The 24,491-nt window shown below is 53.1% G+C and overlaps 6 protein-coding genes across 6 annotated transcripts; 3 read left to right on the top strand and 3 right to left on the bottom strand.

Annotated features, from left to right (window-relative positions):
* Positions 1-1,331: 1,331 nt before the first annotated feature.
* On the bottom strand, positions 1,332-3,645 carry RAM1 (CAAX farnesyltransferase (FTase) subunit beta). Its single transcript, XM_062890240.1, has 4 exons — positions 2,696-3,645; positions 2,508-2,620; positions 2,317-2,450; positions 1,332-2,247 (listed from the first exon to the last, which is right to left on the bottom strand). The coding sequence occupies exons 1-4, from the start codon at positions 3,380-3,382 to the stop codon at positions 1,637-1,639; spliced, it is 1,545 nt and encodes a 514-aa protein (XP_062743707.1). The 5' UTR covers positions 3,383-3,645; the 3' UTR covers positions 1,332-1,636.
* A 2,192-nt stretch (positions 3,646-5,837) lies between these two features.
* QC762_0068620 (uncharacterized protein) lies at positions 5,838-11,138 on the top strand. The gene is made up of 2 exons (XM_062883711.1): positions 5,838-10,035; positions 10,093-11,138. The coding sequence occupies exons 1-2, from the start codon at positions 7,614-7,616 to the stop codon at positions 10,191-10,193; spliced, it is 2,523 nt and encodes an 840-aa protein (XP_062743706.1). The 5' UTR covers positions 5,838-7,613; the 3' UTR covers positions 10,194-11,138.
* A 688-nt stretch (positions 11,139-11,826) lies between these two features.
* QC762_407780 (uncharacterized protein) lies at positions 11,827-12,414 on the bottom strand (the record flags this gene model as incomplete). The annotated part of the gene is made up of 1 exon (XM_062890241.1): positions 11,827-12,414. The coding sequence occupies one exon, from the start codon at positions 12,412-12,414 to the stop codon at positions 11,827-11,829; it is 588 nt and encodes a 195-aa protein (XP_062743705.1).
* Positions 12,415-14,229: 1,815 nt separating this feature from the next.
* On the top strand, positions 14,230-15,843 carry UBI4 (Ubiquitin). Its single transcript, XM_062883710.1, has 2 exons — positions 14,230-14,783; positions 14,845-15,843. Exons 1-2 carry the CDS (start codon positions 14,762-14,764, stop codon positions 15,738-15,740), a joined length of 918 nt encoding a protein of 305 aa, XP_062743704.1. The 5' UTR covers positions 14,230-14,761; the 3' UTR covers positions 15,741-15,843.
* Positions 15,844-16,328: 485 nt separating this feature from the next.
* QC762_407810 (uncharacterized protein) lies at positions 16,329-20,117 on the bottom strand. The gene is made up of 4 exons (XM_062890242.1): positions 19,174-20,117; positions 18,086-19,123; positions 17,727-18,030; positions 16,329-17,678 (listed from the first exon to the last, which is right to left on the bottom strand). Exons 1-4 carry the CDS (start codon positions 19,852-19,854, stop codon positions 16,561-16,563), a joined length of 3,141 nt encoding a protein of 1,046 aa, XP_062743703.1. The 5' UTR covers positions 19,855-20,117; the 3' UTR covers positions 16,329-16,560.
* Positions 20,097-24,187, top strand: CEL74A (Xyloglucanase). The gene is given in 5 exon segments (XM_062890243.1): positions 20,097-21,194; positions 21,258-22,131; positions 22,186-22,552; positions 22,602-24,053; positions 24,062-24,187. Coding segments are annotated over 4 exon segments (2,697 nt in total). The 5' UTR covers positions 20,097-20,955; the 3' UTR covers positions 23,819-24,053; positions 24,062-24,187.
* Positions 24,188-24,491: the final 304 nt, after the last annotated feature.

Below are 24,491 nucleotides of genomic sequence, written 5' to 3'. Positions count from 1 at the left end.
AACATCCTTCTATTCGTTTCCAATGCCGAGCTTCCGCGTCAGGCGTCGTCAAAACATGGGCAATGGAACCAACCAACCATCTGATTCCAGAAACCGAATCACGATGAGATCTTAGACATCCAAGCCGGTGTGGATGCTTCAGTCCCGGCTTTTCTCACTTCCCCAGGCTTCGCTGACCATCCCTCTGAGCCGATCCCATGGGAACATCAAAAGAGGGGGATGTACTACCAGTACCAGTCGGGCGCGGAGAGGGTGGTAAGACACATTCCTTCTGTTCCCATTTGCTTGACACGGCTGGACGTGGAAAGAAGCAAGAAGCCCATCTGTCTGTCCGGGGCGTCGTGCATGAGATAGACATGCAATGGTAGTATTGGGTGCGCCTCAGGATTGCCACGTCTGTCCATCGCTCGCTCATCTTGACCGTTTCTTGCTCTTTCTAGGTTTCAGATTTGCCGGCATCGATGGGATAATGAGAAGGCTAGAGATAGATGGGCCTGCAGTGGCGATGTCTATCTATCTTACTATCTCATGATTTCTAACATCGTCCATCAGCCTCTGGATCTGAACACAAAGTAGGACAGATAGCATGAGCGCGTGTGACAGTTCTGTAGGCTTCACCGTCAGTTCCAGATCCAGAGTCGGGGGCAGATTGGTAGATGCAGGTCATCCAACAGGCAATACACGGCTACCATGGCTCGGGATCTTTACAAAGTAAAGCATTGGGGGAACACCAGTGACACCATCACCTCCTCCGCTGCCGGCAGAAGAAAGAAGCAGAAACATGAGTAAACCTCCGAGGCCTCCTTTTTGCCTCTGATAGCTAGCTGCAAAATGCACCACCTATGTCATACGTGCATTGTGCATGTCCCCCGGCCCCAGATGGGAAGGCACGAGAAGTCAGGAAATACCTGCATGTTATTTTCATTCTAGACTTGAAGTGAGATCGTGACTGCTCATTTCTCATCTGACCATCATGGCGACAGGTTGCTGTTGCCATCCGTATTCGTCCGGCGAGCTAACGATTCTCACATGTACAGAGAGGCCATGAAACAGCCAATCAAGTACCCTTGTTTCACCGGATTTGGACATCTCTCTCTTGCTTTGAGAGCGGTTAGTTTGGAGTAGTCACGGCGGAATAGATGTGATTAGACACGTGATATCTGCTCTGCTCTTCTCTTCTCTTCCTCGCCAGACTGAAGGTCAACTGCAAGCAACTTTAGATTTCACTGCACTTGACAAACTCTTTGACTTCCATCCACATTCTCTTGGAATTTTGACGTCCCCTACTTTGCAACATATCATCAACCTAGTTTGCAACAGGTTGCCGATAGACAATCCAAAGAACGTTTCCACTCCGAAGCCAACAACAAGCAATCCACAATTTTATCTGCCCTCGCCATGACAACATGCGCGTTGTTTCTCGACAGCATTTTATTCTCATTCCTCTGTTCAGTGACCACAAGCAAAAAGCAACTAAAATAACTTTTTGACACCGTGTTATCCCATTTGCCAACGTATATCCCAGTGGCCTAACGACCTACACCAAACATGCACATATCCTATTTTATTCCCGTACAAACCCTTCCAGACTCAACACACATATATCTTCCAACCACACCATCACCAACCACAAGACTCAGTTAAACCCCCCCTTCCCCCTAAAATACCCCCTCATCGCCCTCACCGCCCCTTGCGGGATCACATAAACAGGATGCACCGGCCTCACCCGATCCGCATTCTCAAAAACCTGCTCCCCTTCCAAGTAAGGCAGCACCATCCACTCCTCGTCTTCCAACACCCACTGATGCATCCCCGCGCTCAAACCACTCAGCACATAACAGCTATGATACGCGTCACTCATCTTGCCCGGCTTATCCCTCAGCCCCCCCCTCTTAGTCTCATCCTGACAGCAGTTCAGAATATAACGTATCAACCCCTCCCGACTAAACAAACTGTCATTCACCGGAGTTGGGGAATTGGCCAGAGCGGCCTCGATCAAGGGGAAGCACGCCCCGACCCAGTGGGAATAACACCCGTCAACGAGCTTGTTGGTCCGCCCCGAGAAGCCTCCTTCGGGGGCGTACTGCCGGCTAGAGAGCCATGACAGAAGGGAGGGGAGGTTGAGGGTTTGGGGGATGGTGATACTCGGGGGGCCGAGGAGGGAGAGGCACCCCAATGCGCAAAAGGCGTAGGCGCCGTGGGCTTCGGCGGAGGGGGAGGAGGATATCCCACCTTCGTAGGTTTGGCCTAGCAAAATGATGTTGGTAAAATTCGTGTGGGAGAGTGGGGGAGGCTAGAAGAAAAGAACACACTCACATCGTCGAACGTAGTCAGCTACTCCAGACAGGAGGTTAAAACTCGGGTCGTCGGGTTTATATGCGGGCGATTCGGGAGTTAGATCGAGCGGCAGATCGAGCAGCGTGATGATAACAGCTGCACAGTACGCCCCTCTGTATCCATCATCAGCCCTTTACCCCTAATCCATTCCCAGCATAGCAACAACGTACCTAATGTCCTCCTCCCCCCCCCTACAGACCTCAAACCCACCATCCCTCTGTTTCAACCCCCCCAGCCACCTCCACATCTGCCTCCTATCAATAACCTCAAAGCCTTCCTCTCCCTATTTTTCTTAAAAAAAAGTTTTTTCATCATCAGCAAACAAACCCTCTTTGATTTTCTATCCAGTAAAACTCACCCCAACAATCGCCAACGCCAGCACCACCGCATACGACGTAGCAAGATGACTCAGCTGCCCACCCCCACCACCAAACCCCCCACTCCCATTCTGCATCGACCTCGCCGTCTCTTTTACACTCTCCCTATACCGGCTCACGTCCTCCCCCAACATGGCCAACCCGCTAAGACACCAGTACAAAAACCAGGGCCTGCTCGCGTCCGCGGCGACAAACTTCCCTGGCAACCTACCAAGCGAGGCATGAAGAAAGGCAATGTGAGCCTCCCGGCGGAGGGAGGGGACGTTGTAGGCGTTGTAGGTGAAGAGATCGGGGGGGAGGGGGGAGGAGGAGAGGAAGGGGAGGATGTCAGATAGGGTCTCGTCTTGGAGGGTGGAAGTTGGGGTGATGAGGGGGTCGTGGAGGGGGGGTGGGGTTGTGAAGAGGCTGTCTATCATCATTGTGGTCATGGAAGGGGGGAGATTGGGGGTGGAAAAGGGGATTTCCGAGTCGATGGAGGAGTAGTCGCTGTCGTTGTCGTCGGTCACGACTTCGAGGTCGTCGGGTTGTGATGAGGTGGTGGCTTGGGGTGGTGGTTGTTGGGAAGGGCCCGGTGGTGGTAATTGTGAGGTTGGCATTGTGGTCGAGGTAGTCTTTTCTTTGTTCTTCCAGCTGAATAATACTCTTTTTTGTTGCGATGGGGGGCTCATTTGTAAGTGAGAGCCCGGTTGTTGTGAGTGGGAGTCTTTGTTGTGAAAGCGTGGTTTTCAGGGGTGTGCTCAAGTCGAATAGCGGGGTGAGCGAGGTGATGAACAATCGTCTGTGCCGGTAATATTGTTCACCAAAAAAACCTACACCGCTTTTGAATTCATCACCGGCCACATAACGAAAAGCCACTGATCGTTTGCGGCGTTCTCGCACAACGGTCGATTGGGTATGTAGGTTCAATGTGTGTGAGGTTTTGCCTTGTGGCTCCCAGATGCCAAGAACGTCAAAGTTGGGGATGGAGAAAAGCGGGTCATTCTTGTCACTTGATTCACTTGGAGAGCTTGGTATCTGAACGGCGGAGAATAAACGTCTTCGCCTTCGTCTGGTAGATCTTCTGATTGTTTAAGTGATGTTTGAACCAACTGACTGAAATGTATCCAATGCTGTTTGGACCTTATTTTCTCTCTTGGATCTTGGGGCTGTCCCACCGGCCGAGGCGTGCCAAGACCACCGAGCCGAACAAGCCGGTAGTCCCGGCCCAAGGCCGGCCGGAGCGGAGGGGAGCTCCGGTGCTTAGCAGTCAACTCCGCCAAACGCCGGCCGCAAGCTCCGGGTAGCTTCTCTCTCCATCTTCGATCTCTACACTTGATTCAACGTGGCCTGGTATTCCGCCCATCTCTTATAAGGTAAACATCCGATGTTCGTTACAGTACAAACCGTCCAAATATTACATCAAGTTAATCTTTTACAGCACCTGATCTTTTGGTGGAGACCGAAAACAATCTCTACCACCGTCTACTTAACCGAAGCCATCACGGTTGTTGCTAGGGAGACCCGGAATCAACCAGCAGCAGATCATCAACTGAGGAGCTGAACACATCGGAGCTATCTTGTGTGATCGCCAACCTCTCCAGAGTTTGTCCGGCTACAAAAGCCAACTAGCGGGTAGTTCCGTCACCATAGACCAACTGTCGGCGTTGTCAGTCAGTCAGTCAGTCTTCTTCCCATCACCCGTACCATCAACCGACGAACGACACGAATTCCCGCCAGCAAAGCATGCGAACAACACCACGAAAGTGGCGAGGAAAACCCCGGCATGCCCGGACGACTTCAGACGCAAAGAAAAAGTCTTCATCGAGTACGAACAAGCTAGGACGAAAACGACAACGTCTTGGCCTTCAGTGGAGTCACGTCGCGTTCTTGACTTCAACCGTCCTTGGAAGACATCCCGGCAGGGTTAGCAAAACAAGCATCGCGTCCGGCCGATGGCACAGATCCGGATAGATCGGTCAGGGGTGGCCCAGGTGTCCCTCCGGTAGACAGTTGCCGGCCGTCAAACACCCACACCTTTGCTGCAACCCCTCCTTTTGGAAGCACAAGAAACAATAGGGGGATTTCCTGATTTGGATCAAGATGCACCATTAGCATCGACATCGCCCCTTGAAAAGATCTTGGGTGCTTGTGGGACAGAACAAGCGCTTGCTCGGCGTCTTGCGGTCGGAGTCGTGTGGGAGTGTGGCTGATCCTCTTCCTATCGCTTGTCCAGAACCGGCGGGCCATGTGGCCAGGGTGCGGTTTCCCCTTTCTAGACGCATATGTATGTGTTGGACAGGAGTTGTGGCGGATATGGCATATGAATCCCATGAGCACTGATCCCAAGCCTCAGCGGTCAAAGGATGTCCATTGTCTCCTGTGTCAGAGTTGACTTGAGCGTAACTCTACAGGAGAGCACGGAGCAGGTCACTGGAGATCAGTGGAAAGAATTTCGAACCAGAACCCCCTTCCGGAGTTTTTCGGTTCGTGGGGGTTGGTGTGGAGTTCAGAAAGAGGAGGAGGTTCTCGACCGAGCATGGGTTTTATTTTCTTTTTGAAGACAAAGCATGGGCGATCGTCAGAAACGTGGCTTGAACTTATCGTTTCTGCTGCCTTTGTGTGGAGTGATGAGGTCGCGAGCCGGCCTCGTTCAACGCCTCTTCCGATAACCCTGGGCCGGATGCTGATCCCCGGCGTCGAGGTGAGGACGTTTGACGAGAGGGCCCATGTCGCTGACCGGGATAGCAAAGGGGTCGACGAGGGTTCTGGCGAGAAGGAACTGTTATCCCCTGTTTGGAATGTTTGTTGAATATTCCCAAAGTCCATGTTGGCACAGGATTGTTTGGGGTATCACGATCCAATCCCTTTTGAACTTTGATATCAAAGCCCCCAACGGCCTTGAAGTCAATTCAGGGTCCAAGGTGTTTGAGAGAAGAGCTGGGGGCCCCGTGCCCGTACTGGGCAAATCAGATAAGCGCGGGGAAACGACGTGGATCAACGATTGGCCCCTGCAAGGACTTCGCTGTGCCCTGACCAGCAACCCTCATGACCGTCCACCATCCATCATCAATTCAACACTCGCCATCAGAGCCGAATGCTACCATTGGGCCCGAATCGCGCCGCAGTGCTGCATACGACACGGGACCGACTTCTCACTGTGTCTGTACTTCCTGTGGGATATCTCTGGCAGCTGGCAATTGGCATGGCCGCGGACTTGTGCTTGTGCCTCGTGGTGTCCTCATGCCGCGAGATGTTGTACAGAACTATTAGGAGCCACGCACCACCTTGGACATGACGAGGCGCATGCCAACGATAAGTAATCGCCCACTGCCTGCTGCACTCCCCTCTTCCCTTGCGTCCAGGGGCTCACCGGACTCGCTTCGCCTGGAAATCCAGCAGTTTTATGCCAGTCCAGTGAACTGACATGGAAGCCTGAGAATGTCTCAATGGGCCGGCGGCGGGCGCGCGGTCTCACCGATGACATGAAACAACCATGCTGGGAAGACGAGCAAGAGAATTCAGCCAAAGCCGGGCGACGGGTATGACGAGGCGGATGGCAGCATGAAAGCCATCTGGAATGCTCTCATATCGCAGCACAACGCCGGGGAGAAAGAGAGCAGCCGCCAGTCCGGGCCATCAAGGAGAGAATTGATTCGGTAGAAGCCGAGATAGCACGTTTGCATCGTTACTTGCCGCCACTGCTTGTTGCAGTGCATAGGAGTCGTGATGCTGTGCTGGAGCCCTGCCTTGCTGATGAGCGTCCGAAGGCTGTCTGTCAGTGACAGGTTGTTCGACGTCCATGGCAGATGGCTCAACGGGCCAAGCCGCCGGGCCCACAAGACCATATGGGCGACACCTGATGCTGGAAAGCCGGTCTTGTCGATAGCGCAAGCACCAAAAGAAAACTCCGACCTGGATATCGACTAGTTCGGCTGAGCACCTGGGCAGCCAGCCTCTTGGGATCTGCGAGAGCAAACTGATCATCAACATCAATGGCTGTGCTGGCGTACGGGATATGTATGTCTTGCCCTCCTCTCGATATCGTGAGCGTCATCTCCTAGGCATAGGGTGGTCAGCATGGTCCATACGCTTAGCTATCCCGTCCCGTTCCCCGTCCCTTCGATCCCTTCAGGGTTCTGTGGACCTCGCACCATCTTGGACAAACTCTGAGATGTCTGGAGCTGGCAGCTGGGTGAGGGGTTTGGGATCCAGGCTCTCGGCAAGGCGAGGAGGTCCCTGTACAGTGCGGGAGGGGGTTGACAGGACGGAGTGGTGCTGGCAGCAGCCCACTGTCAACCAGGTTTAGCGCCTCAATGATTGGCCGGCACTTGAACTTGTGCCCACCTTATCCGTGCACGACCCACCCAATTAGCATCGCCGACGGGACCGGGGGTCGATGCATGCTCACCGCCTCTTCAACGGACTGCTGTGGAGCGGGTTGCGTGAGAAGAGAAGTGAGAAGAGGGAGAACGAGCCACTGGTCTTGTCTTGGTGGTGGTCCCTCCTCTTCCTGCAACTCCCCAAAGACAACCACCGACAAACACCCTCTGGCTCCCAAGGACAGGACAGGACTGGACCCAAAGGACGACAAGGCCGTGCAGCACTCATACTCGGCCTTCACAAGCTTTCTCGTCCTCTACCAGCCTCACCTCTCCTCTTTGTCACGACGTTACGACTGGGAGTCTTCGAGAGACCACGAGTACAGCAGAGGAACGACAAGCTGCGCTTGATGCTTGTTATGACATGAACCTTTCCTGACCGACAAATATCGATACGCCCAAAAAGAAAGAGCGGTGTCGGTCTGTCCACGCCCGCCCCTGGCACTCACGCTACAATTCCATCCGAACAACCTCCAATCCCCTCTTTGCCAACCTCTCTTTTACAATTTCTGGTTCCTGGTTCCGCTTCTGATTAGCCACCATGAACTTCGAGTTCAACAACACTGTTGGGGGGGACCCTTTGCTGGAGCAGCTCAGATATGATCATCGCGACCGCTACTCCTATACCACTGCCGTCTCCTCCGCTCCTCTCCAGAACATCACCTCCACCGCCTTGACAACCATGTCCCAGTCAAGTCGTCAAAGCCTGAGCCCAGTTACGAGCTGGCTTCCACTTGACCTCACCGGCACTATGAGCGCGCCTGTGTCGGTTCACTCTCCCAACTCTGCCAGTGGAGCAGCTTCATCGCCCGATGACCACAGTGCCCATTCACCGACTCACCAGAGCGCCATGTCGAGCCCTCTTCAACAGCAGCACTCCCCATACCACACAGCTGCCCACCAGAACCCAACAGGTCTCATCTCGGACTGGCCTCTTCCCACTCAGCAAGCGACTACTGATCTTTCTCAGTTTATCCAGGACTCGGCCTTGATGCACTTCAACCCTTTCATGACCGGCTTTCAGCAGGGCGCCATCGAGTATCTTCCAGCGACCACTCAGGGCTTGGAGAATCAAGGGTTACAGTTGGAGCCCGCGTTTTCCATTTCACCAGTCGACGACGGCTCCCAGGCATTGCAGTGGGGGACCTCTGGCATGGCAAACTGGCAGGATTTTGAGCCCATTGGTTTCCACCCCGACGGTCTTCCACGGGGCGTGACAAGCAGTCTGGGAAGCCATTCGCCCACGGGGACATACTTGGAGGTTTTGTCGCTTGGTGGCAGCAGCGACAACGGGTGGACAACAGTTGACCCGATGTTTCCGAACTACACCCAAAACGCTGCAATTTTCAACCCAAGTCAAACCCTGCACTTGCGCAGCGAGTCGGGGTCATCTACATCTGATAGAAACTCTCTCGAGTTTGGCAGCTACGAAGAGGTCTCCTTCCCACCATATTCCCCTTACTCGCCTGGTTCCGACAGCTATGTAGACCCATCATCGAACCACCGAAACTGTCCCCCTGGTGACCACCACCATCATCACCAGCACAACCACCAGCACAGCCACCAGCAACATCACCCTCATCAGTCCACATCAACCGAACTGATCAGTCCAGCCGCTGCTGTTGCCCCCGTGTCTATCAAGACCGTCGCCGCTACCAGCAGACCAGTTGCCAGCGGTAGCGGAGCTGGGTCCGTCTCACCTCCCGCCAGAAGAAACTCTGGGACGAGAAAGAGCCCCATTGCCAAGGCCACCAAGTCGGTAATTCGGAGGACGTCAACCGGCAAGAAGGATGGGACGGGCGAGAAGAAGGTTGGCAGGCGTCGTGGGCCTTTGCTTCCTGAGCAACGCAAGCAGGCCAGTGAAATTAGGAAGCTTCGCGCTTGCCTTCGCTGCAAGTTCCTCAAGAAGACCTGTGACAAGGGCGAACCTTGTGCTGGTTGCCAGCCATCTCACGCGCGTCTCTGGCAAGTTCCTTGCACTCGTATTGACATCAAGGATATCGGCTATTTCATGAAGGACTGGAAGGCTGACTACGAGCGTCATCTTGGCCGTGGAATGTCGGTTTTCAACGTCAAGGGTTTCGCTCAAAAGGAGACCCTCATGTGGATCACCCACGGCTATGGCTTTGCTCTTCCGGTTATGGTCCGCGAGGTGTATGTGGCTGATGACAGCTGCTTCCAGGTTGACTGGGTTGAGTCGACTTTGACCGATCAAGAACCTATTGAGTTTGACATCCGTACGGAGCACCTTGATGTTGGCCAGGAGGGTATCTCGTCCGAGGCTCTCTCTGAATACCTTGACAAGCACATTGACGAGGGCTTCGAAAGATTCATTGACGACCACTTTGAGGGCACTCCTTTCATCACCGACATCTTCAAGACCGCATACCGCTACTACGCCAAGGAAAGATCGCCCGTCATTCGCAAGGCTCTCAAGCTTGTTGTGGCTTACAACCTCACCCTTCACATCACCATGATCGAGCAACCACAAACCGAGGCTGCTATGGAGGGTCAGATTGATGACGAGGACTCAAAATACTATGGAAAGGTTGTGGCCCCTGTCATGATCAACTTCCAGATCAAGTGCGCCATGGCCGATTTGTGGCGTGAGCTTCAGAAAGATGTTCTGGAGGAACTCTCTGCGCTTTACTCTAGCGTGTACAGTGGTGAGCGCTTGAAGAACTGGCCAACCATCTTCATGCTCGCTTCCATCCTTCTTGCCGTCTGGGAGGAGATCCAGTTCGACTGCCACTACCGCGTGCCGGATCCAGTTGCCGTTGAGAAGTTCTGCGCCGACATGGAGACTGTCCCAGTGGGTGTCATTGTTGGTCTTTTCCACGCCATCTCCCAGAAGCTTCCATCATTCACTGAGTGGGACACCCGGAGACACGGTCAGCTCTTGAACAACAACCCTGCGGTCTGTGACGCCATGACCGAAGTCAGACAGCACGTCATCAAGCATGGTGAGAATACCCCTATCTTTTATATCCGTGACACAGAAGACTAACTTGATTCCACAGAGTCTTACCTCCGGACGCGTGCGGACTCCAAGTTTGACCGTTATGACTTTGATTCATTATCAAACAAGCTCCTCTCAAAGCTCGTCATCCGTGCCAACTAAGTGACGTTCTGTCTTTTGACACGCACAAAAAACGTTCCAGCATCGTCTCAGCATGGACAAAAGCGTCCCATCATGCCATCACGATACCAACATCTACGGTGGTTGATCCGGATCTTACATGTGGTTTTTTGCTTTTGGTGTTGTTTTTCCTACTTTTTCATCTGATGATTTTCTTTGGGGGTTCTTCTCAAGCTAAGCGACGGCGTTTATTGCTTTTTTTGTACTGGCTTTCTGTTATCTCATGTCAACAACACCGTTACGCTTCCAACTATTTTTTTCACGACGGCACGGGCAAAACGACGTTACTCTCACTCTCACGAACGAAACTTTCTTCAGAAAACTTCTTTACTGTCTTTTAGAGAAAGGCCCTGCGGATGCGGAAACGAACACAACGCAATGCGATCATGACTCTACATCTTTTTTTTTCTTCTTTTCAATTTTTTTATATAACGGAAATGACTCCTCCTCAATGCGATCGAATTAAGTTAATCACAACAACAACATTCAATACGACGGGGCGCACATCATGAACCAATTGCGATGAGTTTACCCCCCCCCCCTCCTCAACAATGACATGCTTGCAAGCGAGCACAAGAGCGAACTGCTATTACTGGGAGGAAGAGAAGAAGAAAATGGGCAGGTGGGGGAGGGAGTTTGGGAGTTTCAAGAGGGTTTCCAAAGGGGCGGTTGAATAGTTGATGGAAGTGTGGGAGGAAGAGGGTGAAGATATGTAGTTGATGTTTTTCAAAAGAGGAGATGATGAATGGAAAGATAAGAGGTTTAAATTTTTGGTACCAAGATTTGCTTCGCGCAAGTGAGGTAGATGGGGGGAGATGTGCTGCTGGGGATGATAAGCCACATAGAGATGAAGATGTGATGTGATGTAATGTGGTATGTGAAATGGGACAGTAGGAATTTTGGTATTGATCAAACTATTTCCATGCGCTCTTGGTGATGTTGGTGACTTGAAGGCGGTGTTCAGCATAAGAGGGCCTAAAGCCAACGCTGCCCCCGATTTTACTCATTGGGGGGGTGGTCGAGGGGGAGGAATAGGTAAGAGCGAGGCACACTCATTCACTGACTGAGCAGTGACAAGTTGTCGTATCTACCTCACCCCTCCGAACCTTTTTAGCCTCGCCGTCCATCCCGCCTTACTGTACAACATACACTAGTAGGATCCCACCGCCGCATCCACGCCTGCAAAATGACGGGTGAGGCTTGAAGTATTGGCAAAACGTTAGTAATCGCCCGATCATGCTGCAGAAACTGGGCTTGACCAGAATTTATCTCGGCCATTGTGTGTTTCCGATTCTGGAGACCGAGACTGAGGGTCTTGATGGGTGTGGTTGAGGTTGAACCAAAGGGGGGTCAGGGGGAAGAGTGTTTAATGGAGGGTTAGGGTTTGTGGGCAGGTAAGGTAGCTGATGTTAAGGGATAGTTGCGTGATATGCATAGACATGATCAGGTTCACACTAACTGTAAACAAACAATGTCGAGAGGGTAAAGGAGCGTGTTATTCAGCCTATCCAGCTATCCAGTACTGGGTACCAGCCCTAGTACGGTTCATACCAATCCCCCAATCCACCCTTTACTTCAACCCCCACCTCAACTATCAACCACATTAACTTAAAGCTTAAGCATTCGTCCCCCGTCCTCTCCCGGCCCCCTGCCCCTGCGCACCGCCTCTGCCCTGCCCTCCATCTCCCCTTCCAGCGCCACCTGAGGGAGCGACATAACTCGGATCCGGGCTCCCGATAGCGTCCGCCTCGGAATCAGTCTCGCCGATAGCGTCCGCCTCTGAATCTGTCTCGCCGATGGCATCTGCCTCGGAATCTGTCTCACCAATGGCATCCGCCTCAGAATCTGTCTCGCCAATGGCGTCGGCTTCGGAATCCGTCTCGCCCTCGGCGTCCATATCGGAATCATGTTGCGGCTGCTGAGGGGAGGGAGAGCGGTCGCTCCCCGAGTCAACCTGCATGGGTGAAGAACGGGGGGAAGACCCATCAGAAAGGGGCCCGGCCGGTTGTTGATATGTGGGATCGGCGGCTTCTGAGGAGCCGCGTTGGGCGCGCTTGGAGAGGGAAGGGGTGATGTGCCTGGGATGAGCAGGGGCGCCGGAGCGGCGGTTGATACTGGAGTGGGAAGACGGGACGGGGGTGGCGACTGAAAAGGAAGCGAGGGAGAGGGCGAGGGTGAGGAGGAGGGGGGTGTTGGTCTTCATTTTGTTGGGTTGGATAAGGGAGGTGTTGGTTATGGTGGGCTGGGTAACCTGTTACCGGAAGATGGATAGTGTGCTGGTATTGTTTTTGCTTGAAGGAGTGCGTGATGATGAAGTGGTTTGCCAGAAACCCAAAGAGAAATTAAAGATGAAGGAATGCTGAATTGAAAGACACTTGACCGGCAAGTGGGTGAGTTGAGAAGGAATGTTGTGATGATGAGAGAAAGTTCTTCCACTTGAAAGGGGGTGCTGGATGCCCTTTATAGAGATTTTGAGGCTGTTCGGGAGTCTTCATCTTGCCTTATTCTCAAGGGCTTCAGAATATGCTAACGGAACTCAAGATCCGAAACAGCATGACACGCCGAATACTGGCCGCTACGGAAGCTATCAACATGGTTGAATCGGAGATGATTGTCTCGAGAGCTGGTTAGTGGGAGCAGGGCGCTGATAGATGTGTAGCAATTTTGAAGCTGTCCTAGCCCGTTATCTACCGAACATCTGGTGGTCATCATGGTTGCGACTGGCTTCTGAAATCTGGGGTATCGGAGATAAAAGCGACCTAAACCTGACTTTGGTAGCTATCCCGAGAGGACTACGGCAACGGTCTTGTCAAGGCTGTAGGAGGTTTGGGCCACAGAGCCGCCCAAAGGCAGTAAGTGACCGGGATCACTAGGAACTGGCTTTGCTTTCTACAAAACATTACTACTTGAAATCGTCAACATCAGTTTGGTTGAGAGAAGGGTATATCACAGCAAACCATGTCGAAACACCGAAAGCTCTTGAAACAAGATCTGGTTTACTGGCATAAACAATTAGTCTCGAGTAATAAATTATTCGGAGGTCTGGTAAAAATAGTGTTTCATGTAGCCTTGTGGCCAGCTCCTTTGACGTTTTTGGTCATGTTGGCGAAGGAAGTGTTGTTAGCTGACCCCTGTCGATCTGGCGTTGTGGGTCGAGGCACTGGTGGAGCGGAAAGAGGGTCCCGGCCGATGACGTCGTTGGAGACAACTGATGATGGTGACATTTCGCTCTCTCATTGCAAGTTGATGCTTATTTTCGAAGGTTTTTGGGAAGGACTTTTCGGCATGAAATTCGGGTACTGGAAACTACACCTGTCACTTGGAGTATGCCTTAAAGTTTCACAAGGCGTCGGGCGTTCTGGTAGCCTCTCTGTGTCAGGAGTTGGAGCGGCTGTTGTGTTGGAGTTGGTGGAGCAGGGCGGGCGATCGCCAGTGGATATGCATAAGAAGGCTGAGGTTGTGTGTCGACTTACAAGAAGTCGAAAGCCTTCTCATCTGCTCATAGTCCGCACCATGCGAAACAAAAAGCTACAGGGAGCAGGCGATGTTCGATACGACGGGCACTGTATCTCTCCAGATCCGGCAGAGGGCCGAACCTCTTGTGATCTGGCCATCAAGCACGGCAAGGCCCGGGTTGCACGCTCACCGCCTGCCCCGCTTTTCGGGAAGGTCGGGGGTCGGCCTCAGCTGACCGACATTTCAGTGATGGGAAGTTTACAGATATTCCTCAAGAGGCTTTAGATGATTCTACTTATTCAAAATCTGGAGGAATAGCTGATTTCGACAGTTCGATAGCTATAACAGCAGCAATCCTCAAAGGCATCTGTTTGTCCTGTCTGTTGCAGGTCAGTCGTCATGATGCCATGCCAGTTGGGTGCACCAACTCGTCCACGTCACAAGGACCCTGGTCTTATCGGTAAATGCGGGGGAGGGCCAGCAGCAAGGTTGGAAGGGCTTGGCAAAACTGAGGACGAAGAGTGCCGGTCACGAAGGGCAAAGACCCAAAGGCTTCAGCCATGTGGAATTGAGACAAACAAAGGCGAAACATAAAACCGTGACCATCACGGACTCATTTGCTGCACAAGTCCGCAAAAGTCGAACTGGAACTTCCAGTGCTTATTCATCAACTCCGGTTGTGGCAAGAGCTGCGCGGCGAGGCTGGTGTTATCAGACGGACCTGATTGCCCTTGTTCGCCCCACAGCAACAAACCACCGAACTGGCTCTGACTGGCCCGTTCTGGCGCCTTCCCTGCACTTCCCTGCCTCTGCCTGGGCCAGAAGGTGGCTCCTGCCCCGGCCTGACACATGAGCTCAGCCACCCCGCGCCCGCCTGCCTTGAACCGGCAGCCCTACACTCTCTCTATCCTGTTTGCTCATTGACCGACCGACCGACCTATTTAACTTCCGCCCGCTCCCATCCTCCATATCTTTTCTCTTTTCCTAAAACCACCACACAATTCACCCTCTTGAGCCAGCCATCAAGAAAGGCCATCTCCCTCCATCAACGATATCAACTCTCATCACACAGAAGCGAACCATCAGTCGCCACGATGCAGATCTTCGTCAAGACTCGTAAGTTGCCTTCCCCGCCCTGTCTTTGACGACCCCGCGGTCGCTAACTCATCTCCCACAGTCACTGGCAAGACCATCACCCTCGAGGTCGAGTCGTCGGATACCATCGACAATGTAAAGGCCAAGATCCAGGATAAGGAGGGCATTCCCCCTGACCAGCAGCGCTTGATCTTTGCCGGCAAGCAGCTCGAGGATGGCCGCACCCTCTCTGATTACAATATCCAGAAGGAGTCTACGCTCCACCTCGTCCTCCGTCTCCGTGGCGGTATGCAAATCTTCGTCAAGACCTTGACCGGCAAGACCATCACCCTTGAGGTGGAATCTTCCGACACCATCGACAACGTCAAGGCGAAAATCCAGGACAAAGAGGGTATCCCACCCGACCAGCAACGTCTTATCTTTGCCGGCAAGCAACTTGAGGATGGTCGCACCCTCTCTGACTACAACATTCAGAAGGAGTCCACCCTTCACCTTGTCCTTCGCCTCCGCGGTGGTATGCAGATCTTTGTCAAGACTTTGACCGGAAAGACCATTACCTTGGAAGTGGAGTCGTCAGACACCATTGACAACGTGAAGGCAAAGATCCAAGACAAGGAGGGCATCCCGCCTGACCAGCAGCGCCTCATTTTCGCTGGCAAGCAGTTGGAGGACGGCCGGACTCTGTCCGACTACAACATTCAAAAGGAGAGCACCCTGCACTTGGTGTTGAGACTTCGTGGTGGCATGCAGATTTTCGTCAAGACCCTCACGGGAAAGACGATCACATTGGAGGTCGAGTCTTCGGATACGATTGATAATGTGAAGGCCAAGATTCAGGACAAGGAGGGTATTCCTCCTGACCAGCAGCGCCTGATTTTTGCTGGCAAGCAGTTGGAGGACGGCCGGACTTTGTCCGATTACAACATCCAGAAGGAGAGCACACTCCATCTGGTGCTCCGTCTCCGTGGTGGACAGTAAGCGGGTTATGGTTATGCATCTGGGATACGAATGAGGCGTTCAGCGTTATGGGTGGTTGACCGACATGGCAGCCAATGGTTTTTTTGGGTTCATCTAAGCACATAACCATCACAATCCATGCCTCAAAAGAAGGCTGTGTTGCAATAAATCATCATGTTTTGGTTTATTACCTTTTGGCCCGATTTTGCAAGTGAGAATGCCTATGCATAATTGACACTGTGTCCAGACTTGTCCTTATTCCCTTCGCGACGATTGCTGTTGGGCTGCACGTTTGTTCTTGGAGTCGCTACGTGTCTCTCAGCTGATCCATTTTGCCACCGATGACTGACGACAGCCTCCCTCTAATCTCCACACCACTGAACTCCATCATTGTTCCATGATGCTATGATGCTATGATGCTTCGATGCTTCAGTCGAGAAGTTGCTTCCAATGGGCCCCGGTCGTGAAGCGAGCTTGGAGAGAGTACCCATAATAACACCCATCACGGCGAAAGGCAAGTAAAAAGAATGGCGATAACAAGCGACGCAGGTGCGCGGTCGATGGGTGCTGGCCATGATGGTGAATAACATTGGGGCAAGGGCTCCATAGATTGGATCAAAGGCTGACCTAGATGATAACATCGAGCACATCAGCATCTCAGAGCCTCGTAAGAAGCATCAAACCAGACATTTTGACACACATGTACCTAAAAGGACTTTGATAAGACTAAACAAGAAATAAATCAACATCTCCCCGATCAAATACCTTCGCCCCCCCTTCATCTTGAACCATAAACACTAAAGATAACCACCCTTTACCAGCACATATCCCTCCAACCACCTCAGTACAGCAAAACCTCCATCTCATATTCCTTCCCAGCCTCAAGGGTATGCTCCCTCAACGTCTCGGGCCCACAACTCCCAGTCCCCAACCCGTGATGCCACCAATCCAAATGCACCACCGTCTCCCCTTCCTTCCCCTTATCCTCCAACTCAAAAGGATGCTTCGCCTCGTCCAGCTCCCTTGTCGAATACCTCAACGCGCTAAAATCCCCCATCTCCCTTCCTCCCTTCTGGGCCTGCCAATTCTGCCAATCCACACTCAACAAACTCTTGTTCTCCTTGTTCCTAAACCTGACCCATCTCACATCCGTCCTGTTCCCCGTCTCCTGCGGGAATTCATAATCCGTCATCAGCTCCCCCACCTTCGCACCCCACCACCCAACCAGCTGGCTCATCTTCTTGTCTCTGTACCCCTCCCCTGGGCCCCGTCCAAACCACTCCACACTCTCAACCCCCTTGAGCTTCGTCACCAGTCCCAGTCGCCCCCATGCTCTGGGGAGCAGGGCCCCTGTAGGCTTCGCCTCCACCTTGATAGCAACATCATGCCCGCCCAACATGTACGTAATCTTCAACTCCAAAGCCCAGTTCAACACCGGAGGCGCCATCCGTCCCTTGACCACAATCTCCGTCGCTGCTCCCTCATGCAACTCCTTCCACGTCGCCTCCACTAAATGAAACTTTGCCTGGTGCAACCGTCTGTTAAACCAGTTCCTGCCAAAGTCGCATCCCCGATCATTGTCCGTCATGGCGCGATAAATCTCAAACCCCAGCGGCTCGGCCAGGATATTCTCATCAGACTGCTTCGGATTTTTCCAGCTCACCAGTTGACCGATAGTAAGGTCAAAATCCCACGAGATCCCCCCCGACCCAACGACGGAGAGCAGTGACGGGTTGATCAAACTAGTCTTGACAGCCCCAATACGCTTCATTTTCAGGGGCAGCGTCTGCAACTGCTTTGGAGGGTGAACCGCAACTTGACCTGTGGCAACAAGATGACCGGTATCTCCCCACATGCCCGTTGGCGCGGCCAGTCGAAACTCCAGTGTCAAATGAGATAATGGCCGTGTAGAGGAGGGGAGTTCAATGCGAATGATGCCTTCAGAATGGGGTTTGATGCCTGATGACAGTCAGCTTAATTCGCCACCATACAACCAGAACTACTCACCTTTTGGAACTTCTACCATGCCGAGGTTATAGGAGCCCGAGTCGTCTACCCACGACAAATGGCATATCAAATGATCAAGGGTAAGGAAATCGTATCGGTTGACAATTCGGACGAGACCACCCTTCTCAATGCCCAATGTTTGGACAGGTTCGATGGCTTTCTTGTACTCAATGAGACCGGGGGTCGGAGTATGGTTAGAGAAACAGAGTCCGTCAAGAACAAAGTTGTAATCGTTGGGGTCGTCACCAAAGTCACCGCCGTATCCCATGTACTCCTTGCCGTCCTTGGTCTTGGTTCTCAGACCCTGTGTGGATGTTAGGTGTTTGTGAAGAAACATACCAAACCAGGACTGCACTCACATGGTTAGCCCACTCCCACACAAAACCACCCATGAGTCTCGGGTACTTGTAGAACAAGTCAATGTACTCCTTGATAGCACCTGGCCCATTTCCCATCGCATGAATGTACTCGCACAGAACAACAGGTTTGTCCCACGAGCGGTCCTTTGCATACTTCTCCGTGTCTTGTATGGAGTGATACATTCTGCTGATAACATCTGCGGACTCGGCTCTCCAATCACCCTCGTAGTGGATAAGCCTACTCTTGTCAAGGCTCTTGATGAACTTGTACATGGCCCTGTGGTTGCGGCCATAGCCAGACTCGTTGCCCAGAGACCAGAGGATGATGCTTGGGCGGTTGAAGTCCCGCATGACCATCTGGCGAGCACGATCAATGTAGGCTTCCTCCCAATCCGGATTGTCGGATGTGAGCTTGTTACCATCCACACCCACAACAAACAAGCCATGACACTCGAGGTCGCACTCGTCCAAGATCCACAAGCCAAGCTCATCTGCCAGTTCGTACAGCCGGGGGTCATTGATGTAATGAGAAGTCCGGATGGCGTTGATGTTGTGCCTCTTCATGAGCAGGAGGTCCTCCTTCAAAAAGTCAAAGGGAACTGCCCGTCCATGGTCAGGATGATGTTCATGTCTGTTGACACCGCGGAGCTTGATAGGTTGTCCGTTGACACAAAAGACTCCATCAATGAGTTCAACTTTGCGGAAGCCAACCCGTTCAGCAAGGGAACAACCAGGCATCGAAAGAGCGAGCTGGTACAAATAGGGGGTTTCGGCCGTCCATTTGTGGGGATTCTTGACATGGACATCAAAGTGTATCGTTCCCTCGCCGGCCTTTGTCTTTCTCGCAATCTCGACATTGTCCGCATCCAAGAGACTCAGGGTGACATTGGCGTCGGAGTTAAGTTTGACCTCCACATGGAGTGTTGCATCTTTGTACTTGTTGTGTAACTCAGTCTGGATCTGAACGTCCTCAAAGTGCGTCTTGGGAAATTTGTGCAGCCAAACATCTCGAAAGATGCCACTGAGCCACCATTGATCCTGTGGAGGGGTTAGATCACAGATTTGGGAGAGATATAGGGACGACTGACTTGGTCTTCGATGTAGCTCCCGTCACACCGTTGGTAAACCTCGACCGAGAGAACATTGATGTCTTCAAAACGGACAAATTGTGTGATATCAAATTCACTTGGATTCCTGGAGCCCTGGGAGTAGCCAACCTGTTGGTGGTTGACCCAGACGGTAAAGGCAGCATCGACACCTTCGAAACGTAGCCTAAGCTGATGGCCCTTATCCTGTTGGTCAAGCGAGAATTGGGTTACATAGCGGCCACATTCATTGTCATCAATTGGTACGTGAGGAACATTGACAGGCCAGGGAAAGTTCAGGTTGGTGTACTGTGGCCCTTTGCCGTGGCCTTGGAGCTGCCACATTCCGGGTACAGCGACGGGTACCCATTCGGGTGTGTCTGCCAGCTGCACGGGAGACTGCTTGTGGAAGTCAACAGGACCCTGCAGTGGTGACCTGGCAAGATTGAAGAGCCATTTTCCGGACAGGAGCTGTGCTTTGGAGAGAGAGACATCGCGAGATAAGGCATCCCAGGCGTTTTGGTACAGGAAGAAGTGGGCTCTGGGCGGCAGGGTGTTCCGGTGGATGATCCTGAGGTTATTCCAGTCCGGAGTAGACGGCGGGAGTTTGCGGTCTTGGTTTGGCCCCAGGCCGGAGGAGGGTGCCTCTCCCAGGGGCGCGGAGGGGACGTTTCCATGAGACATCGGAGCAATTGCCTCGTCAAGATGCACCGGGCATTCGATGTAGGGGATGGAAGCCAAGGAACAGTGGACGTTGAGTATCTTATGGAGTCATGCAAAAGGAGAGCAAAGAGACGATGGCAAAGGACTCAGTTGAATGACGACAGAGGGGAACGGAGGTCACATCTCGAGCTTGTCACTGGAAGAAGCTGTTGTCCTCCAACGGGTTTGTCCGAGGAAGGAAGCACGATTCAAGTCACCTGGCACCTGCAACCATTGCCCCACACCTTGATCAATCTGGGGAAGCAGCAAATGCGGGGGATGCTTCATGTGAACCACAGTCTTGGCGGCTATGGCCTGCGGGTTAGGGTTGTGCGTTTCTCCCTCATTCAACCATCATCACCACCAATCGCCAACTTCCTTCATCTTACATGTACTCTGTCATCTCAAAGTGTCCTTATTTCTGGGCCTATTTTACATGTGTACTGCGGCTTGATATTTCGATCTGTTTCATACAAACTGCTCGCCGATATTGCCTCCCATCCATCGCATGTGTTGTCGAAAACCGTACATTTTGCAACACCAGACCTCTCTTATTTCACGCTCCCCCGGATCTAGATCCAGCTGCTTGTCCGCTCACCGTCTCTCGGCCAGATGATCTCGATCAGGCACCGTCTGCCACCGTTGTACCGCAGATTCTCGCCGCTGCACCAGGGTGCCCTGGAAACACGGAGGGAGATGCTCCTGGTGCGCCTAAAGCAGCGTCGTATCGACGGCAACTCGGGAGTGGTAGACGACAACGTCCATTTCCAGGTTCGATCATGACTGGCGAGCGGGACTAGCTGGGGTTGGTTGGTATTTTTGGCCTCTCCACCACAAACCATGGTCCTGGACCACAGCTTCAATTTGCACCAAGTGGTACGTCCTGTCGGAATGTCGACGGGAAGACGGCCAGAGCCCTCGGATGGTCCTCGATGGACCGCCAAGTGGCCCCATATCCTTCGGATGGAGGGCAAGAAAGTGTTGATATATTAACTGCCATGCATCCCGCCTCTGTTGACGTGCTTGGGGCTCTGCTCGGTGCGCGCCTGCAACACTTCTTCAACCGACGTCCTCTCTGCGGCCATGAAGGTCTCGTCGCTCGTCCACCTGCTTGTGGCTGCTGTGGCTGCTCCTGCTGCCGCCGAGTTCTCGTGGAAGAATGTCAACATTGGTGGCGGTGGTGGCTTCGTCCCCGGCATCGTCTTTCACCCGACTACTCCTGGGGTGGCTTATGCCAGGACCGACATTGGTGGTCTTTACAGGCTGAACCCTGACGACTCCTGGACTCCCATCACCGATAGCCTTGGCACTGATGAAAGATGGTAGGTTGTCTTCCGGGACCGAGTGTTTTTAGAGTCGGAAATATCTGACATCTCGTGAGATAGGGGCCATTGGGGCATCGATGCTGTCGCCCTGGACCCTCAGGAGCCAAACAGAGTCTACGCGGCGGTGGGCATGTACACCACAAACTGGGATCCCAACCCGGGCGCCATCATCCGCAGTGACGACAAGGGAGCCACGTGGGTGTCTACCGACCTGCCTTTCAAGGTGGGCGGCAACATGCCTGGCCGTGGTATGGGCGAGAGGTTGGCTGTCGATCCCGCCAACTCCAACATCATCTACTTTGGTGCTCGCAGTGGAAATGGTCTGTGGAAGAGTACCGACGGTGGTGCCACCTTCTCCAAGGTGACCTCTTTCACCAACGCGGGATCCTACATCGTGGACCCCAGCGACCTCTATGGTTACAACGGAGACAAGATCGGTCTCACCTTTGTCACCTTCGATTCGACCTCGAGCGTCAGAAATGGCGCCACCTCGCGCATCTTCGTCGGTACTGCTGACAACATCACTGCTTCCGTCTATGTTTCCGACGATGCTGGTGCCACCTGGGCCCCGGTCGCCGGCCAGCCTACGAAATACTTCCCTCACAAGTGCAAGCTTCAGCCAACCGAGAAGGCTTTGTACTTCACTTACAGCGACGGAGCTGGTCCGTATGATGGTACTTCTGGCGGTGTGTACCGCTACGACCTCACCACTAGCACCTGGAAGGACATCACCCCCGTCTCTGGCGGTGATCTCTTCTACGGCTTTGGCGGCTTGGGTCTTGACATGAAGAAGCCCGGCACGCTTGTCGTGGCTAGCTTGAACTCCTGGTGGCCGGACGCCCAACTTTTCCGTTCTACCGACTCTGGTGAGACCTGGTCTCCTCTCTGGGAGTGGGCTGGGTATCCCGATATGAACCTGTACTATAGCATTCATGTGAGCTTATGCGTCCTTTTTTAACGCATTGGCCTCGGACTAATAATCCTCCAGACTGATAAAGCACCCTGGATCAACACTGGCTTTCTCTCTCAGGACAGCAAGCGCCTGGGATGGATGATTGAGGCCCTCGAGATCAACCCCCATGACAGCGACCACTGGCTGTACGGCACTGGTTTGACCCTTTTCGGTGGCCACGATTTGACCAAGTGGGATACCACCCGCAACATCACCATCCACTCTCTTGCTGCCGGTATCGAGGAGATGGCTGTCCTTGGCCTTGCATCTGCCCCTGGCGGTTCCGAGCTTCTCGCCGCTGTTGGTGACAACAACGGTTTTACCTTTAAGGAGGCCGCCGATCTCTTGACTTCTCCTCAGACCCCCTGGATGAACCCCATGTGGACCAGTGCCACTGACGTTGGTAAGTGGCAGAGACCATCCATACAGGAGCTTCACTAACAAGTAAACAGACTACGCCGGCAATAAGCCCAACCAAGTCGTCCGCGTGGGCAACTCCCCTGGCTCTCCCCAGATCGCCATCTCCACCGACGGCGGCCTCACCTGGTCCCCCCACTACGGCGCCAGCAACACCGACCACAGCGGCACCCTCGCCTACTCGGCCGATGCCTCCACCGTCCTCTGGTCCTCTGGCAACGCCGGCGTCCTCCGCTTCCACACCTCCACCGCAACCACCTACAACCCCGGCTCTGTCGTCCCCTCGGCTGACTCGGCCGAGGGCGTCTTCACGCCCGTCGACTCCCTCCCCTCGGGCGCCGTCATCGCAGCCGACAAGCGGAACAACTCCATCTTCTACGCCGGCTTCGAAGGGACCCTCTACCGCAGCTTGGACGGCGGCGCCACGTTCTTGACAGTAGCCGTCGACCCCAGAAGCAGTACCACATCAATGACTGTCGTGGCCATCAAAGATATGGTCGCCCACCCCGTCGTCGCTGGTGAAGTCTGGGTTTCCACCAACATCGGTCTCCTCCGCAGCACTGACTACGGCCTCAACTACGCCCAGGTTGGAGAGGGCAGCATCACCAACACGGAGCAGTTCGCCTTCGGTCTCGGTGAGGGAGGGTCGAAGTGGAATATTTATGCTTTCGGCTACGGCTTGAATGGACCGAGGTTGTATGCCAGCTCAGATAATGGAGAGTCGTGGGTCGATATCCAGGGGCTGCAAGGATTTGGGGCTATCAGTGCGAATAGGGTTGTGGGAAGTGCCAGTGTGGAGGGGCAGGTTTATGTGGGCACCAATGGGAGGGGTGTGATGTTTGCAAAGGGGGTTGTGGAGGGTGGTGACCCGGGTAACGGAGGTGGGGAGGATAGCGACGATGATGAGGAGGAGTGGTGTGATGCTACTACGACGACGAGTGCTGTGCCGACGACTTCGTCCGTGGTGATCCCTACGACTACAAGCACGACGTTGGTTACTAGTGTCAGGCCTACGACTGTCTCTACCTCTTCGAGGGTTACCACTGCCAGCACGTCTTCCACCTTGACCAGAATCAACACCACCAGCACTTCCACCAGATTCACCACCACCAGCTCGGCGCCCATCACTCAACCGACTGAGCGTGCGAAGAGGTGGGGACAGTGCGGCGGGATCAACTGGACTGGACCGAAGGAGTGCGAGGCCCCATGGACGTGCCAGAAGCTTAATGATTGGTACTTTCAGTGCTTGTAAATACTGAGTCGTTGTCATCATGAGGGAGGTTTTCCGCATTTAGCAGTAAAAAGAGTGAGTAGCAATGAAATATAACATCTCAGTTGCAGTGTTTTGGGAGTCTGATCTGATGAATGACGTGAGCGGGGATGAAAGATTAAGTCGAAGATGGAAGATGGGATGGCAGCTGCACGCCAAGGCCCGGCCCGATCTGCAACAGGGGTTCCCCAGATTGATGCCAAGAATGACGTTCGTGGGGGGGAGGGGGGAGAAGAGTAGATTGAAGGGATATCAAGTGCAGTAAACTAGACATGTAGGAGACAGTAGCGCGCAGATGGATGTCAGCTAAGTGGATATATATATACATGATCGAAGGGAGTAGAAGGCTCGATTAAAAATATAGAAGATGAATTGTAGGTAAGGAGCTGTGCTCCATGATAAGCTCTGTGTTGAGGTCACCAAGGGACTTTTGTTCCATATCACGCTTCACTAGATTCCCGCCGCAAGGTAACACATCTTCAACCTAGAAGTGGTTTCTCATTACTGTTATTTACCATCCAAAAACCAAGCCAACAGGATATCCAGCGACATAAAGTCGTAAATCCCCCACTATCCTCCGCTGTATGCTGTGATGTACCTAAGGCATATGAACTATAGTACTCTATAATATGCAAGTTATTCGTCCAATGTTACT

The sequence above is a fragment of the Podospora pseudocomata genome, chromosome 4 (genome assembly GCF_035222375.1).
Source record: "Podospora pseudocomata strain CBS 415.72m chromosome 4, whole genome shotgun sequence".
Taxonomy (NCBI): Eukaryota; Fungi; Ascomycota; class Sordariomycetes; order Sordariales; family Podosporaceae; genus Podospora; species Podospora pseudocomata.
Note: the sequence above shows the minus strand (reverse complement) of the source record. Positions and strands in the feature narration are given on the sequence as shown.

Bases quoted from the DNA above. Each gene is read 5' to 3' on its own strand.
- QC762_407810 (XM_062890242.1), bottom strand. From the start codon at position 19,854: ATGTCTCATGGAAACGTCCCCTCCGCGCCCCTGGGAGAGGCACCCTCC. The intron at 19,124-19,173 runs GTCAGTCGTCCC...ACCCCTCCACAG, and splicing joins GGAGCTACATCGAAGACCAA to GATCAATGGTGGCTCAGTGG. The intron at 17,679-17,726 runs GTGAGTAGTTCT...GACTGTCATCAG, and splicing joins CATGGTAGAAGTTCCAAAAG to GCATCAAACCCCATTCTGAA.
- RAM1 (XM_062890240.1), bottom strand. From the start codon at position 3,382: ATGAGCCCCCCATCGCAACAAAAAAGAGTATTATTCAGCTGGAAGAAC. The intron at 2,621-2,695 runs GTGAGTTTTACT...TAAGAAAAATAG, and splicing joins TGGCGTTGGCGATTGTTGGG to GGAGAGGAAGGCTTTGAGGT. The intron at 2,451-2,507 runs GTACGTTGTTGC...TGATGGATACAG, and splicing joins GGGGGGGAGGAGGACATTAG to AGGGGCGTACTGTGCAGCTG.
- UBI4 (XM_062883710.1), top strand. From the start codon at position 14,762: ATGCAGATCTTCGTCAAGACTC. The intron at 14,784-14,844 runs GTAAGTTGCCTT...CATCTCCCACAG, and splicing joins GCAGATCTTCGTCAAGACTC to TCACTGGCAAGACCATCACC.
- QC762_0068620 (XM_062883711.1), top strand. From the start codon at position 7,614: ATGAACTTCGAGTTCAACAACACTGTTGGGGGGGACCCTTTGCTGGAG. The intron at 10,036-10,092 runs GTGAGAATACCC...TTGATTCCACAG, and splicing joins ACAGCACGTCATCAAGCATG to AGTCTTACCTCCGGACGCGT.